At 41.2% G+C, this 14,690-nt stretch overlaps 1 protein-coding gene across 5 annotated transcripts in view; it reads left to right on the top strand.

The window, feature by feature from the left end:
- The window catches only part of LOC122713366 (solute carrier organic anion transporter family member 74D), a 78,444-nt gene extending 67,908 nt beyond the window's left edge, over positions 1–10,536 (top strand). For all 5 annotated transcript variants that reach the window (XM_043933741.1, XM_043933738.1, XM_043933740.1 and 2 more), the window contains 9 exons: positions 33–247; positions 525–665; positions 851–973; positions 4,789–4,953; positions 5,229–5,424; positions 5,584–5,734; positions 6,625–6,865; positions 7,046–7,174; positions 7,478–10,536. In XM_043933741.1, coding sequence (XP_043789676.1) covers positions 33–247; positions 525–665; positions 851–973; positions 4,789–4,953; positions 5,229–5,424; positions 5,584–5,734; positions 6,625–6,865; positions 7,046–7,174; positions 7,478–7,647 — 1,531 coding nt within the window. In that variant the 3' untranslated portion in view covers positions 7,648–10,536. The remainder of the gene's footprint in view (positions 1–32; positions 248–524; positions 666–850; positions 974–4,788; positions 4,954–5,228; positions 5,425–5,583; positions 5,735–6,624; positions 6,866–7,045; positions 7,175–7,477) is intronic.
- The last annotated feature ends 4,154 nt before the right edge of the window (positions 10,537–14,690 follow it).

The raw sequence follows: 14,690 nt of genomic DNA, 5'->3' as shown, positions 1-14,690 counted from the left end.
GTTTTTTTTTTTTTTTTTTCTTGTTCTCGAAGCTGGATCTCGTCCACGACTCAAATGCACATGATGAACGACTGCAAAGGCGACTCGTTGACGGAGCAGAGGATACAGAGCAAAATAACCACGGTGGTCCTGGCGATATTTTTCGTCTCCTTGTTGGGCGTTGGAATGGGTCAGACGGCGGTCTACACCCTCGGTATCCCTTACATCGATGACAATGTGGCCAGCAGAGAAAGCCCGCTCTATTTCGGTGAGAATACGAATTCCTCCCCCTTCTACCGTTTCTATTATATCGCGAAGAAAAGGGGACAAACCGGGGAGGGGGAGGGAGGGGAAGGGGGAGCAAAACAGGGTTCGAGAAAGCTTTGCTTTCGTGCGACTCGAAAGAGTCTCTTTGCCGAGGGGGCCATACCAAGATCTTTCACTTCGATTATTTTGATTCATTGTTGCGTTATCGTGCGGAATTTCAATGTTACGTCGAGAATTTGCATACTCACGGGACACGTTGTCCCCGTACTTTGTTGCAGCGATCACGATCGGAGTGAGGATCCTCGGTCCAGCCCTGGGCTTCATTCTGGGCTCGTTGTGCACCATGATTTACGCGGATTTGTCGGCGAATCCGCAAATCACGCCGACGGATCCGAGATGGGTCGGGGCATGGTGGCTTGGTAAATTGATATTTCTCGTTCTTATTACTTATCTTATACGTCTATTCAAATATTATTCAATTCCTTCCTTCCTTCCTTTTCTCTGTGAAAGTTTTTTTTTTCCCCCTCCTATTACACCTTCTTCGAAATCTCGAGATCTCGCAAATTGATTGCGAGATTGGAGGAAAAACGATGGAATGTTTCAGGTTTGGTGCTGATAGCCGCCATGCTGATGTTGGTAAGCATAGGAATGTTCGCGTTCCCGACGCGGTTGCCCGCGAGCAGGACACCGCCGAAACGGGCCGACGCGAAAAAGCCTAGTCTCCGAGGTAAGCGCTCGATTTATCGCGGCGACGCGAATTGTTCGTTTAAGCGTCCTACCACCACCGCATCGGATCACAGCGATTTAATTCGATTTTACGGCTTCCCCTCCCGCTCTTCTCTACCCTCCCCGCTTGAAAATTGGCCGGGGAGAGATCGAACGGACGAGATAAAAGTATCATCGCCCCGAAACCGTCTATTAATCGCGACCCCCTCCTCCGCAAGCGTGCACATCCGGCTCGATTCTATCCCCGATCCAACCTTTCGAATTTGCTTCAACGTTTCGAGCAGATGAAACGAGATCACGAAGATCGAGGGTAACAAGATTATCTTTATTGTCTAATTTTTAATTATTACATAATGTCGGGGATTTTGTTTGTTCTCTGTTTATTCATTTTCGCGCGATCGATCGATCGATCGATCGTCGATACGTGCATCGCCGATACATTTACGTTCGCGACCCAATACGAATATTTTTATTTGTCGGATTGTCGGATTGGCGTGGAGAGGAGGAACAGTGGGGCCATTATGTATTCGGTGGACGTTTATCGGGAGGAAAAGACTTGGGCCAATAAGATGATCTTTGAAGCGTGAACTTGGCAGTCAAGGTCAATGGCGAAATTTAGAGAGAGCCGGCCGGCGTGTCTGTCTGCTCGTTCGATCGTGAGCGCTCGCCCCGCTGCTTTCTGAAACACGGTCGAGCCCTTTTCTGGGAACCCTTTCCGCCTAGGATTGCAGGGCGAGCGAGAGTTCGTTGCGTTTATTCTCTATTCCGCTTCGTTGAAACTTTCCTTCGTGAAACATCTGTGCCTTTCCTCGAGGAGGAGATCGGATGGAAACAGAGAAAATGTAAATTCGATCAATTCAATTTGTTTCAAAGAAAAAAAAAAAAAACGATTAACGAGAAGGAAATTCCATAAACGTAACGATCTTTCTCTATACTTTTTCGCCCTTGACCGACAATGTTTCGGAACGTTGTTCCTGAAAGAGGCCTGTTCAAAATGCGGCACGAGTCGCATCGATAATGCAACTTGGACGTCCCACTGTACCACGTGCGCTTCTCAGCATCGTAGGTACTTAAAAATAACTCCCCCTCCCTCTTATATATATATAATAATTATCCACCTTATAACCCCCGAAAGAAGACGAACCTCGTTAAATTAAAACTCGCTCGGAGGAAACGTTTAAATTCAACGTCCGTGAATCCGTGATCGCGTGAAAAGGGACGTACGTGATGCATTCTCCCGTAATTCCTTCAAAAATCCAATTCGGCTAATGGTAGCGAAATTGGGAAGCAAATTGCTCTGTATTTTCGCCGTGGACCGAAAATCGAGTCCGTGCATCCGGCCAACCAGCAGGATAATTTCCCCGCGGGGTCGTGGATCACGCGAGGAGGAAGAGGAGGAGGAGGAGGAGGAGATTTAAAGAAGGAGCGAGAGAGAGAGAGAGAGAGAGAGAGAGAGAGAGAGAGAGAGAGAGAAAGAGAGGAGGGTAGGTATGGCGCGCATTTCTGGTGCGTTAGGTCGGTCGTGTTATGTCGAGGTGCACGAGACAGCTGAGATAAGTCCTCTCCCCGCAAGAAGAACAAATCCACGCGCGGGCAAGGAAGAACAGGGCCGTATACGCACGCAGAAATGCACACGCGCGCGCGTGTGCCTACCGAGCGCTATGCACGACGCATGACCGTGAACTTGCCCCACCTAGTGCACCAGTCGGTCAGTCATCATTATTAACGCACACACGGGGCCCGCAGCGTTCACACACGCGCGCACGCGCGCGCACAGGCGCACGCACACACCGACGAACGCCGATCCTTTACTCCTACGTGCACATGGCACACCGGAGAGACGAGAAATCCGGATACGTTTCGAGCCATTCGAAACTCGAATTTTTCCCGATAATTTCCATACGAAATCGTGCGAAGAATTAATGCTTCCCGCTGTTTGAAACTTTGCCCCTCCCCCCCCTTCCCTCGGGGAAGGGGGAAGTCACGGAATTTTGGAACGAGCAGCGAGTTTTCGAAACGGAATTCTATCCGTGTACGAAGGGACGATACACGGGGATATCGTGAACACGTTAGAAATTTGCGCGCGTGTTTATAAGGAGAAGATGGTAGAAAAGATCGCCTCGGAGGAGAGGACGGAATTGGACGGATGCACGCGATTCTCGTATTACTCGGTTCGTCAGCCCCCTTTGAAGACTTCATTCTTTCAACTTTATATAACCCGCTCGATATCGATCGTATCTCGATAAATCTCTATTTATCTCTTATCGTTTGTCGTTTATTTCATCCCGTACGAGATATATATATATATATATATATTTATATATACGTCTTTCTCGATCGATGATTTTCGTGCGAATTTCTTTTCTCTCGCGGTTTATTTTTTGGCGCTGATCCGGAGGAGGTTTGGAGGAGGTTTTCGCGATTCGAAGCCACCCTGTATGTGGCCGGTGCAGGGTTGTCGCGATAATACACGGAGCGCAATGTTAGTCACGTTTGTCTACTCATGGTCTGCAGGACTTCTCTATGCGGGGTTGCCACGACTCTAGCCCGGCCTTCCTGGAAGCCTAGAGCAGTCCTAGGCATCCTTAATGTCAGTTTCCACCGAGGGTTTCTCGAACAGAAACCTCGCACGAACGAACGCCTCATCGTACATCTCGTTCCTCTCTTCTCGTTTCTTTTTCCGCTCCTTCCCCTTCCCACTCCTCTTCCCTCCCTTCCGTCCCATGCAGGAATTCGCCTTTTTTGCCATTGCTCGAAAATCGATGCGCCGCGTCCTCTTTCCTCTTTATCATTTCACCCATACGCAATTTCCAATTCGATTCGACGATCCCCGACGAAATTAAACGTTCTCGTTCGAGTATTCATTGATCAACGGATTCTAAATTCGTGTAAAAGTAGATCGTCGTCCATTTTTCTATACTCGTTAAAGTTTTGCATAAAGAGAGAGAAAAAGAGAGAGAGATTAAATTTGATGATACGAATAATTCTAACGAAGATACGCTTATTTGCTGTCCACCGTTCCATCGATGGATATATATCGATTATCTCGAAACTCGAACAAACGATCGAGAATTATTATTTTTCTTTTTTTTTAAAGAATTCCGCGAAACTTTTATCGGTCCGCGTTTTTCTCGCGCCGGTGCAAGTATCGACGCTTCCTTTTTCTCATCCGTTTCTCGTTTTTCGAGCTGGAGGCGATTGCACGCTGCAATCCCTGCTCCCTTACTCGCGCTCTCCTTTTGCTTCGTCGTTTCGCCTTCGAAAATAGAACGAGGGGAAACTCGATCGTCTGGTAATTAGCTCGTCGTTCGTAATTGATTTCATAAATATAGAAGAAAATCCGTGGTTTCGTTCGCGATCGCGTTCACCTTTGGATACCTAATTTCGAGGAAAGAATGGGAAAGGAGGGGGAGAATAAAAAGTTAGCCGAGGATAAAAAGAAATTAAATATTTATTTCCTCGAAATTCTTCGCCGCTCTTTTTTCTTTCTTTTTTTTTTTTTATTCGTATATTCGCGACAAGGACAAAAGTTGGAAGTGAAAAAAAGTTGATGAATTATTTTCTCGACTTTTAAGGAATGATCTTCGGAGGTAAAAAAAATAAAAAAAAAAAGAAAAGAAAAGAAAGAGAGAGAGAGAAAGAGAGAGAGAGAGAGAGAAAAAAGGGACGAGACAAAGAGGATCGGGGAGGCAAAAAAAAAAAGAGGAGGAATAAATTTCATGTAAATGGTTTCGCTGCAGGTCGCGATGCACGGCTCGCGTCGCCTGCACGACTCGATGCACTCGCTACACCTCGCCTTCTCTCTACCTGTTGCAGACTTCCCTAAAGCGGTGAAGAGGCTGTTGAAGAACGACATTCTTATGTTCCGGACGGCCAGCAGCGTGCTGCACATCCTACCGATCGCCGGCCTCTACACCTTCCTGCCAAAGTACCTCGAGAGCCAATTTCGCTTGCCAGCTCATCATGCGAACATGATCTCAGGTAATTTTCGCCAATAGACACGCGAGCAAACTTTCTCGCCCCGATCCTCCTCCCTCTCCTCTTTTTTTCTTCCCCTAACATATTTCGATCCTTCCAATCTTTTTCTTTCTCTCTTTCTTTCTCTCTTTCTCTCTTGAATCGAGAGAAAAGAAAAAGAAAAACAGAGAAGGAGAGACGCCCCGCTTTATCCGAAATTTCTCGAAATTTAAATCCGAGACAAAGAAACAAGAAACTACAGAAGGGCGATATGACGATTTTGACTTCTCTCTTCGCAGGTGTCGGTGGTATTTTAGTAATGGGTTTGGGTATTATAATTAGCGGAGTGTTTATCCTGAGGGCAAAGCCTAACGCCAGGTTCGTCGCAGCCTGGATCGCCTTCACAGCTGTAATATACGCGATCGGGATGGGTGTGCTGATGTTCATCGGTTGCCCTATGGACGATTTCGCCGGTCTAGTTTCTCATTCTGACGGGTAAGTATTTTTACTACCATAATACCGATCCATCGTTCGATCGCGTAAAGCCGTTGTTAAAAGTTTCGAGTCAATTCCTTTTCCTTTGATAGAAGATAGAAAAGGAAAAGGGAGGAGAAAAAAGAAAAATGACGAACGACAACGAATAAATCTTTCTAGATTGTCCAGCTTCGAGCCGACCTGCGAGGCTACCTGCGACTGCGTTCGGAACAAGTTCAGTCCGATTTGCGGTGCCGATGGTAAAACTTATTTTTCCGCGTGTCACGCGGGCTGCTCCAATTACACGATCGTCGATGGCAAAGTTGCATCGGTGAGTACCACGGACATTATCTCGAGATCTTCTCGGGATATCCGTTACGGGGAGGAAAAGAAAAAAAAAAAAAAAAAGGAGAACACTTTTCGATACACTACTCGCGATTGGTTCCAACAATTTAAGAACGCGTAAAACTCGATGCGAAATTTCATCGATTTCATCGTTTCATTGTCGATTTGTTTACCACGTTACTCCGTGATTCGAATCGAATAATCGTTTTCGCTGTTTCTCGCGCGTACAATCCTCTGATAGCGCGGACTCACTGACGTCATCGCGAAAGAGAGAATATCGATATATATATATGATGCTCGATCGGGAAATAGACTCGATCGTAATTATCGGTGACAGTGGCATGCAACTAGGCCAGAAATGTGCCGTTTGCTCCGACCATTTGCGAAGGAAATCGCATTATTCGAACGAAACAATGCTTCATTGATTGCGCAACCAAGCAAGTCATTAGTTTCGCAATTGAAATATTCGCCTTATCGCGAACATTTCAATTTCCAATTGTTCGGATTTCGCGGGGATTAAACGAAATAAATGCACGCACGTAAATGTACGTACGCGTCGGGCAAAGCGTGTACCCAAAGAGGTATATTGTGCACTCCATCCAAATTTTCTCGCTTTCTTCGCATCGAAGATGGCGCGTTTTTTTTTTTTTTTTAACCTGCCTATTCGAGACGCGATACATCGATCGTGTCGAAACGTGTCGAATAACCGACGTGTAAAAATCCATCGCAGGATTCTCACGCACGAATTCTCTGTATAGCGGCGGAGGAGACGTGACATGGTAGTTGCATCGAGTGTACAAAAAAAAAAAAAAAAAAAGAAAGAAAACACTCTCGATCGGCACACCTTAACAACGCCTGTTTCGCGATTTTTTACAGTTTTACAACTGCCAGTGTATCGGGTCGAATCTGACAACACCGGAAACGGCGAGCACCGCGACGATCGGTTACTGCGAGCTCGAGTGCAGTAACTTTTGGGTTTATATGGTCCTGTTCTCGGTGTTCGTTTTCATACACTCGACCAGCGAGGTGGGCTCCATGCTGTTGATCCTCAGGTGCGTGGATCCACGGGACAAGGCGATGGCTTTGGGCCTCATACAATTCGCCATCGGCCTCTTCGGTAATTATTATGCCTTCCGTCTTATCCTCCCTTCCCCTATCTATCCGTCTATCGTGATCCACGATCCGTAACGAGGATCGTGGATCGAAATCTTCCATTTCCCCTCGACGATGGAATCGGAAGGGAGAACTTCGTAAATGAATTTATCAGGCGGATGATCCGTTGGTCGGTTGGTTCCAGGTAACGTCCCGTGTCCAATCGTTTATGGTGCTGTGGTGGACTCCGCTTGTCTCGTATGGGAATACGCTTGCGGCGAGCGAGGTGCCTGCTGGCTTTACGACTCGAATGTCTTTAGAATGTTCTATCATGGTACGTACCGCGGTTAAGAAGAAATCTGCGGCGAGGAGAAGTCGGAAATATCTGCATCTCGATTATCCGACTTACTACTGCTCGCTCTTGCCTGTCTATTATACATATATATATATAATATACCGAGGCTAAATTTCTCTTCTCCGATATTATTTATATCTTCGAAGAGATGAATCGTTCCCAAGATGGATACGTTGTTATTAGAAATTTATAACCTCTTCACGATTGTTATATATATATATATCTAATTATATAATTTCTCGATCTATCTTTCAACCGATAATCGTTTCACGGATTGTCCAGGTACCACGGGTGGAATCTTGATTCTCGCTTTCGTGGTGGACATAGTGGTGTGGTACAAGGCCGGGAGCATCAGCTTCGTGGAGGAGCAGGAAGCGGAAGAGGGCACGGTTGAGGAGATGGCCACCCTGAAGTCGCAGGATGCGCAGGCGGTGGACAACGACTATTTGTGAAAGGGTCCCGGCCGACTTCGATGGTATCTCATGAAGCGCAGGCCTGAATATAGCGTCGTAAAAAGCGGGACAAAGCGTAACGAGGCGTTCCTAACTGACGAGAACTCGGTGCCAGTAGCTTGAGACCGGTCGGTCGACGGTCGATCTTCGCGTGTCCACGTTTTTGGGGGAGGAGAAGGTTCCTTTCTTTTTTTTTTTTTTTTATGGAAATCCACCAACCAAAAAGGGGAAAACCACCCCGGTTGTCCCTTTAGCGACGAAGCGAGGAGGAGCGAGAAGGGAATAAGCGAGAATCGAAGACGAGTCCAGGACGATCGGGACGATGACGGATTGTTGGAGGAGGCGGCGCCAAGTCCTTCGTGGAAACGTTTCGTAATTTCCACGGAAAGGTTGTGCCGCGATTTCGAATCGTATTGTACGGGGAAGGAAAAGAAGAAGAGATATAACGTTAAGGCGAACGGATCGATAATCAACGATTTTGATTTTTCTTTGAGCGGTACACGGTATATATATATATATATATATTGGAGATGCGAATGACGGAGAAGATGTCTTCCGGAGATTGGCATCGAGGAACAACGATTTGAAATGTAAGAGAAACGAAGTACACGGCGAGGAAGGAGGAAGGAGGAAGTATGGAGACGCGAGATGGTACGACATGATTTTTGTAGGGGAAAAGAAGGGGGAGGAAAAATTGGAAAACGATGATCGACACGGAAATGCGAAACGCACCAGCGTGTATTCTCTCGGCACGCGAGATTCTCGGATCTTGGGCGAGCTTCTCTTAGGCACTACCGTCCGTGTTTCATTCTGCATATACACCTAGGCGTAGGCAACCTGTACAAGCGATTTACAGATGTGTGCATGCGTGTCGGTAATAATTCGTTTTGTTGTTCGCAAAAAGAAGAAGAAAAAAAAAAAATGAACAATGAATGGAAGATCATAAGGGTATAATTATTAGAGAGGAAAGGAGGAGAGAATCTGAGAGCGAATGGGGAAAATAAGAAGAGAAATACATAGGACATATTTTTAGACGATTTGACGATGAAAAAGTCGAGAGATAAAAAGAGGGATGGAGGAGGAGGAAAGGAGAGAAAAGTAACGTTAAATATTGATACGACGATACACGTACAGGGAGAAAATATGGAAGCCAGGGGAAAAAAGCGGGGATGAATAAAACAAAAAGAGAAAAGGAAAGGGAAGTGGAAGGAAAAAATAAGAAAGAGAAATTACAAAATTAGGAAGAAAAAGAAGAAATGAAAAGATTGAACAGCTGTATTTTAATACGATACACTTTACACTCTCGTGGGACACTTGTCGATGTATGCGCGTCTGCCGCCTGTGCTTTTAGTGCTTTGAGCGTTCATCGTTTTTTGAATCCTGTTGAATGGCTGATTACGTCAAACCGTTAAACCATCTTTGCCCGATATATCTCTTTTTATTAAATTTTAAACGATTACATTTTAATGATCTGGAAACCGAATTAATTTTTAATCGAGGTAGGATATATATATATTTTCTAAATCGACAAGTAAGTAAATAAAATAAATTGCTTACGCGAATTTTATAATCAAAGAGAGTTAGATGGACGATCGCTACCTTGTGTAATGCGAAACACAAGAGAAAGGAAAGAAAGTTATTATTCCGGAGAAGGAAGAAAGAAGGAAGAAAGTGAAAAAATTAAAAGTGTTTAGGATTATGCGTTAACCGCTATGAAATTCGCGAATTATTCGATTCAGGGGCATTGCTAATATATTACACGTCGTTTTGAGTTTGCCTCGAAGAACATTTGGCTAAAAGATAATTAAATTAAGATTAATTAAACGAAAAATTCTAAATTTCCTTATCCGACTTGATTAAAAATTATATCTTTGAAGAATTTTAATTTTGGATTTCGAAAGACTCTTGAAATCGTATTTTTTATTATGCTCCAATAGAAAAAACGACATTATACAAGAGCCAATTGTTTCTTCGAAATTCCAAAAGAAAAAAAAAAAAAAAAGATAAATATATATATACATATACATACATATATAACATATATAATAACATCAGCTCTAAACGAGCTTTCAGATTAATAAACGATCTACTGCCAGTCCAGAAGCCATCATGATCATTTTGACACGACAAGAGGAGTATCGCGTATAGCTGTTTTGTTTCTCCAATATTCTATCATTTATTTAGAGAAATATCAAGAGGAAAAGAGGAAAAAAAAAAAAACAAAAACAGAATTTAGAATTTCTTCTGGATTATGGTAGGACGTAATATTTATCCCTTTCATTGTTAAGGGTAGTTTCTCATGTTTGGCGCAGGATAAACCACCCACGCATCGAAGGGGTTGAACGAGTTACACATACACACATATATATATATATATATACACATTGTATGTATCGTGTGTGTACGTATGAGTGCGTGTACAGTCGTACAAGTAAATCATTGACGATGCAATTGAGAAAGGATTGCACAGGGGCGGATACGGCCTTCCGTGCGCCCGTTGATCTCCATCGAGAATTGTATTTTTGTATTTCGAAGCGACACATAATCTATATTTTAATCGATCACAAATCGTATATATATACATATATATATATATATATAAAACCGCACGTAATTAACATAGAGCCAATTCCCACCCTTTGACGCGATTCATTTCTCGAGTATCAGTTCTCGACTCGTGTATCATCGTTCGGTTCGATTCATCGATTCAACGATTTTCCATTCTATTTTTCGCTCGTCCACCTCTCGATGGAGGAACGAAAATGAAAATGTGAACGATCCCAGGGTGTATTTTCGTTTTCTTCTTTCTTCGTGTCAACACCATCGCCATATTTCTGTAAAATTAAATCGCGATACTTCTCGCTACGATCGACGATATATATATATATATATATATATATATATATAATCGATCGTGACACCGAGCTCTTGAACGGGGAGCAGCCGATGAGATAACGAGCGATGACAATATTTTTGCAAGGAAAAAATTAGGATTGCTCTGGATATCTGCTTTACAACATGCTGCTCGTGTTCTGCTTATCGGAGCGAGGTTTATCGCGTGGGATGATAAAAATCGAGAAGAAGGTGTTTATTATAGTTTTATTATTAATACATATAATATATTATATTATATATAACGGGAAACGAGAGATATCTACGTACAATTCAATCAAGATAATCGTTTCACTTGCGAGACATAGTCCGGATGGATGAAGTGGACGCGTTTTAACCCTCGTCTTGGCAGAAGAGTTTTCGAGAGTCTCTCTTAGAATTGCGAAGCTATTTTAAAAGTTCCAAGATTTATCCTCCCCCCACGAAACACGTAGACGTTTAATAGATTATTAGAGTGTTTGCATGCAGTTTTACGCGCAGAATTCACGCATGTTGCCTGGTGCAACTTTGCCAAGGGGAAGGGTCGAAATCTACGTCCTCCATCGTTGCGACTGTTAACAAATTCCCCTAGGTTTTTTTTTTTTCGAAGCAGAGTCGATTCGTCGTCTCTCGATGATGATATTTAATCGATGTCAAACTTTTAAACACGGCCTTTGTTATATCGAAGACGAACGGACAAGAGTATTTTGACGATCGAAGCCGTGTGTGTTTCACAAATTTTATACCCGTTCGAATTATTTTTAATCGCATTTTTTTTCTTTTTTATCCTTTCTCCAACGAACGAATCCATCGCAGACATATTTTTCTTGCGAACAAATCTGAAACAATGATGACGACGACACACGCGTCCACATTCTCGTGAAGAAATCGGAAAAAAGCCGAAAAACGCAATTTGAGTTATTTGAATTTCACGATAAAACGATTTGGCGAGGATAAATGCGATTATGTAAATGAGCACGATTTAATTTTTTGAACGCATCACGAACGTGTGAGGGTGAAAGTGAATCTACGAAAGAATTTTATTCTGTCTTATTTCGTTTCCTTTTCGGGATGGGTACGAGAAGGGAGGGGAGAGTTAGACCTCGATGAATGGTGTGTACTTGTGCGTTTGCCTTTCAGTGCTCGATATATACATTACTGTATATTATGTGTACGATAGAGCTGTACATATAGGAAAGTACAATAATTGCTAAAATAATCATGGCGTGGAGCGACAGAGTCTCAATCTTTATTCCGTGTGTTGCGCCAGTCAGTTTATCCAAGATAGGCGAATGATTCTTTGCAAAATTACGATCCAATTTTATCTTAAATTAACATTTGATATCGATGAAGATTTTAAATACAGCGAGATCGAGAATTTTTATTCTGATCGTACCCCTCGCCCCTCGAATCATTCGTCCATCGTCAATAGAAAGTGCTAATTGCGTCACTGTGAGAATTAACGATGACAATGATGACACACGAACAATGGAAACACTGCCCTCTTACTTGCTACTACTACTACTACTACTACTGCCATTATCAATGAAAACATCCGTTTCGATGAACTATCAATTGAATCAACTGCCAAGATTTTACCAAATATATAATATTCGTAATAATATTCTTCACGATAATCACGTCCAAGAATCACGCTCAAGATACATTGGCCTTGGGAAACGTCGAAACCTAGGGCCTAGAACTTGTTTCTCTGAAAGAAATAAATTTCATGCGGTGACTTTATTCCTGCATTTATTTCGATTACTCAACTTTTGCTTAATTCGAAAAGAGTACTTTTTTTTTTTTTCTTTTTTTAACGATGAATAATATAAATTGCAAAACGTTCCATTTCTCACATCGATCGCCTTTTTCTCAGCATTTATTATTAACGAATTACGTATTGAAGTTAAATTGTAACGTTGTACATCGTTGCCTGTAATCTTCACAGTTTCGTCGAATAGACTAACACAGTTTTATTTAAGAGGGTAAAAGAATAAAAAGAAAAAAAAAGGAAAATGAAAGGATCACTGGCGGAACACAGAATACCAATAATAATTATATTTTAGTAAAAAAAAGAATTTATCAGTAATATACTTGTAGGATAATCGGCCGCGAGAGCGGACACTACGGTTTTACCTAATTACGATGTAGTTCTATAAGAGAACCATAATTGCTAGTCTTTAATTTCCGACGTGCTCGCGTGTACTTGCACGTCATTGCGGAGTATATAATGGATGTTTTAAGAATCCCTCTGTCAGAGCAACTTTATCATTCTGCGAACGAATTTTTATATTTTATTTCTTTCTTTCTTTCTTTCTTTCTTTCTTTTTAATCTCTTCAGTCATTTTAATCGTGCTTCTAATTATTCTTTGCCTAATATTTCAATCGTTCTTTTTTCTTACGACAAATCTTCGAATCTCATCGTTAGATCAAGATCTCTATATTTTTAATGAATAAAATTGTATTATATACCATACCGAATAAAAATTCGTTTGTTTCTCTTCTTTCAAAAAACCTTCGTGTCGCGAAAAATGTTAAAGTTGCCTCCGACATTCTAACTATTCACGTAACGTATATACGTGTGTGTATCAGGCGTGTGTAAGGAAGAATTAAAAATTTAATAATAAACGAAGAGCAGGGAATATGATAAACGACGAATAAGAAGAGGAGGAAGAAGAAGAAGAAGAAGAAGAAGAAGAAGAAAAAGAAGAAAAGAAGAATATAATGCCATTTTTATGTATACATATATTGTACTAATGATTATTATAAATTTTTTTTTTTTTTTGTTTTATTAATATTATCCTTACTACTACTACTATTACTACTACTACTATTATTACTATGATTTATCGTCATCGGATATCGATCCTTGTTTATCGAATAATTGCTATTAATTGATAATTCGCGATCGGTCGCGAATCACCGTTGTAATATGCGCTTTGATTTTTATACATAATATATATCTATATATTATATATATATATATATTATATAGAAAGAAAAAAAAACGGATTACTCTAGTAGAGGACGTAAGTGTATTTTGATATAGTGCACGATGCCGTATATGAGTGGGTGCGTGTATCCGTGTATGCGTTTAATTGTGACATGAATTCTACATGTGCCCGGCCCTCAATCGTCGGGCATACGCAGAATAATTTCTTTAAATTATGTACGTCTGTTTTTATCCTTTGTTTTTTCCTTTGTGCTTATTTTTTTTTTTTTTTTTTTTTTTCTTTTAGCTAGATATCACATAGTACATGCAGTTACTTTTCCATCGAGACGATCGGCATTTCGCGTATCGTTCGTAAAAAATAATTGAAATAATATTGAAATAGAAAATTATTTTCTCGTGTTGATTACTCATTTCTAGTTATTTTTTTTTCTTTTTCTTTTTTTCAATAATTTTCATTTCTAACTTCGAATCTTTACATTTTGCATATTCGAAACAAATCTAATTTCCTTTTCTTTTTTTTTTTTTTTTTTTTTCTTTTCGATTAATTAATCTAGTTTCAAAATTTTCACGAGAATGATGCGCGATATTCCGTTCGTCGACAACACGATTCCTCTTGGAAGATGTAACACGCGTCTCAATCAAGACTGTAAATAGCAAATAGCAGGCGTTCGATGGACCTCCACCTTAAGGTTCCCACATTTAACTCCCGACGTTTAAGTGCCTAAAAAAGAACAAAAAAAAAAAAAAAAAGAAAGAAAGAAAGAAAGAAAAAAAAAGAAAGAAAGAAAGAAAGAAACCGGAAGAAAAAAATCCTCCTCGAACCTTTGTTGTCTAGTTTCTAGAAGTGGGTAAGATACTATTTTGACGGCTGGAAGTCACCGCGAGTTGATATTAGGAATTTCAAAGGGCTAAATATAACCGTTTCAAGAGTGCTGCAACACACACACACACACACACACACACACACATTCTTTCTCTTCGTCGTAGAATCTCTTGGAGCTAGTAAAAAAGGAAAAAGAAAAAAAAAACACTCTAAATAAGTAGTAAAGCTACCAGTAGCGGAGAAGAATAAATAGATAAAAACAGGCAAAAATAAAAAAGAAGAAAAAAAATGGAAAAAAATACAGTATAAAAAGGAAAATATATTTACGAGATGATCAATGTTTAAAAAAATAATAATAATAATAAAAAAGTTATTACAAGATAAAGAAACGTTTAA

This window comes from Apis laboriosa, unplaced genomic scaffold (assembly GCF_014066325.1).
Source record: "Apis laboriosa isolate Shangri-la unplaced genomic scaffold, ASM1406632v1 scaffold23_cov150, whole genome shotgun sequence".
NCBI lineage: Eukaryota > Metazoa > Arthropoda > Insecta > Hymenoptera > Apidae > Apis > Apis laboriosa.
Note: the sequence above shows the minus strand (reverse complement) of the source record. Positions and strands in the feature narration are given on the sequence as shown.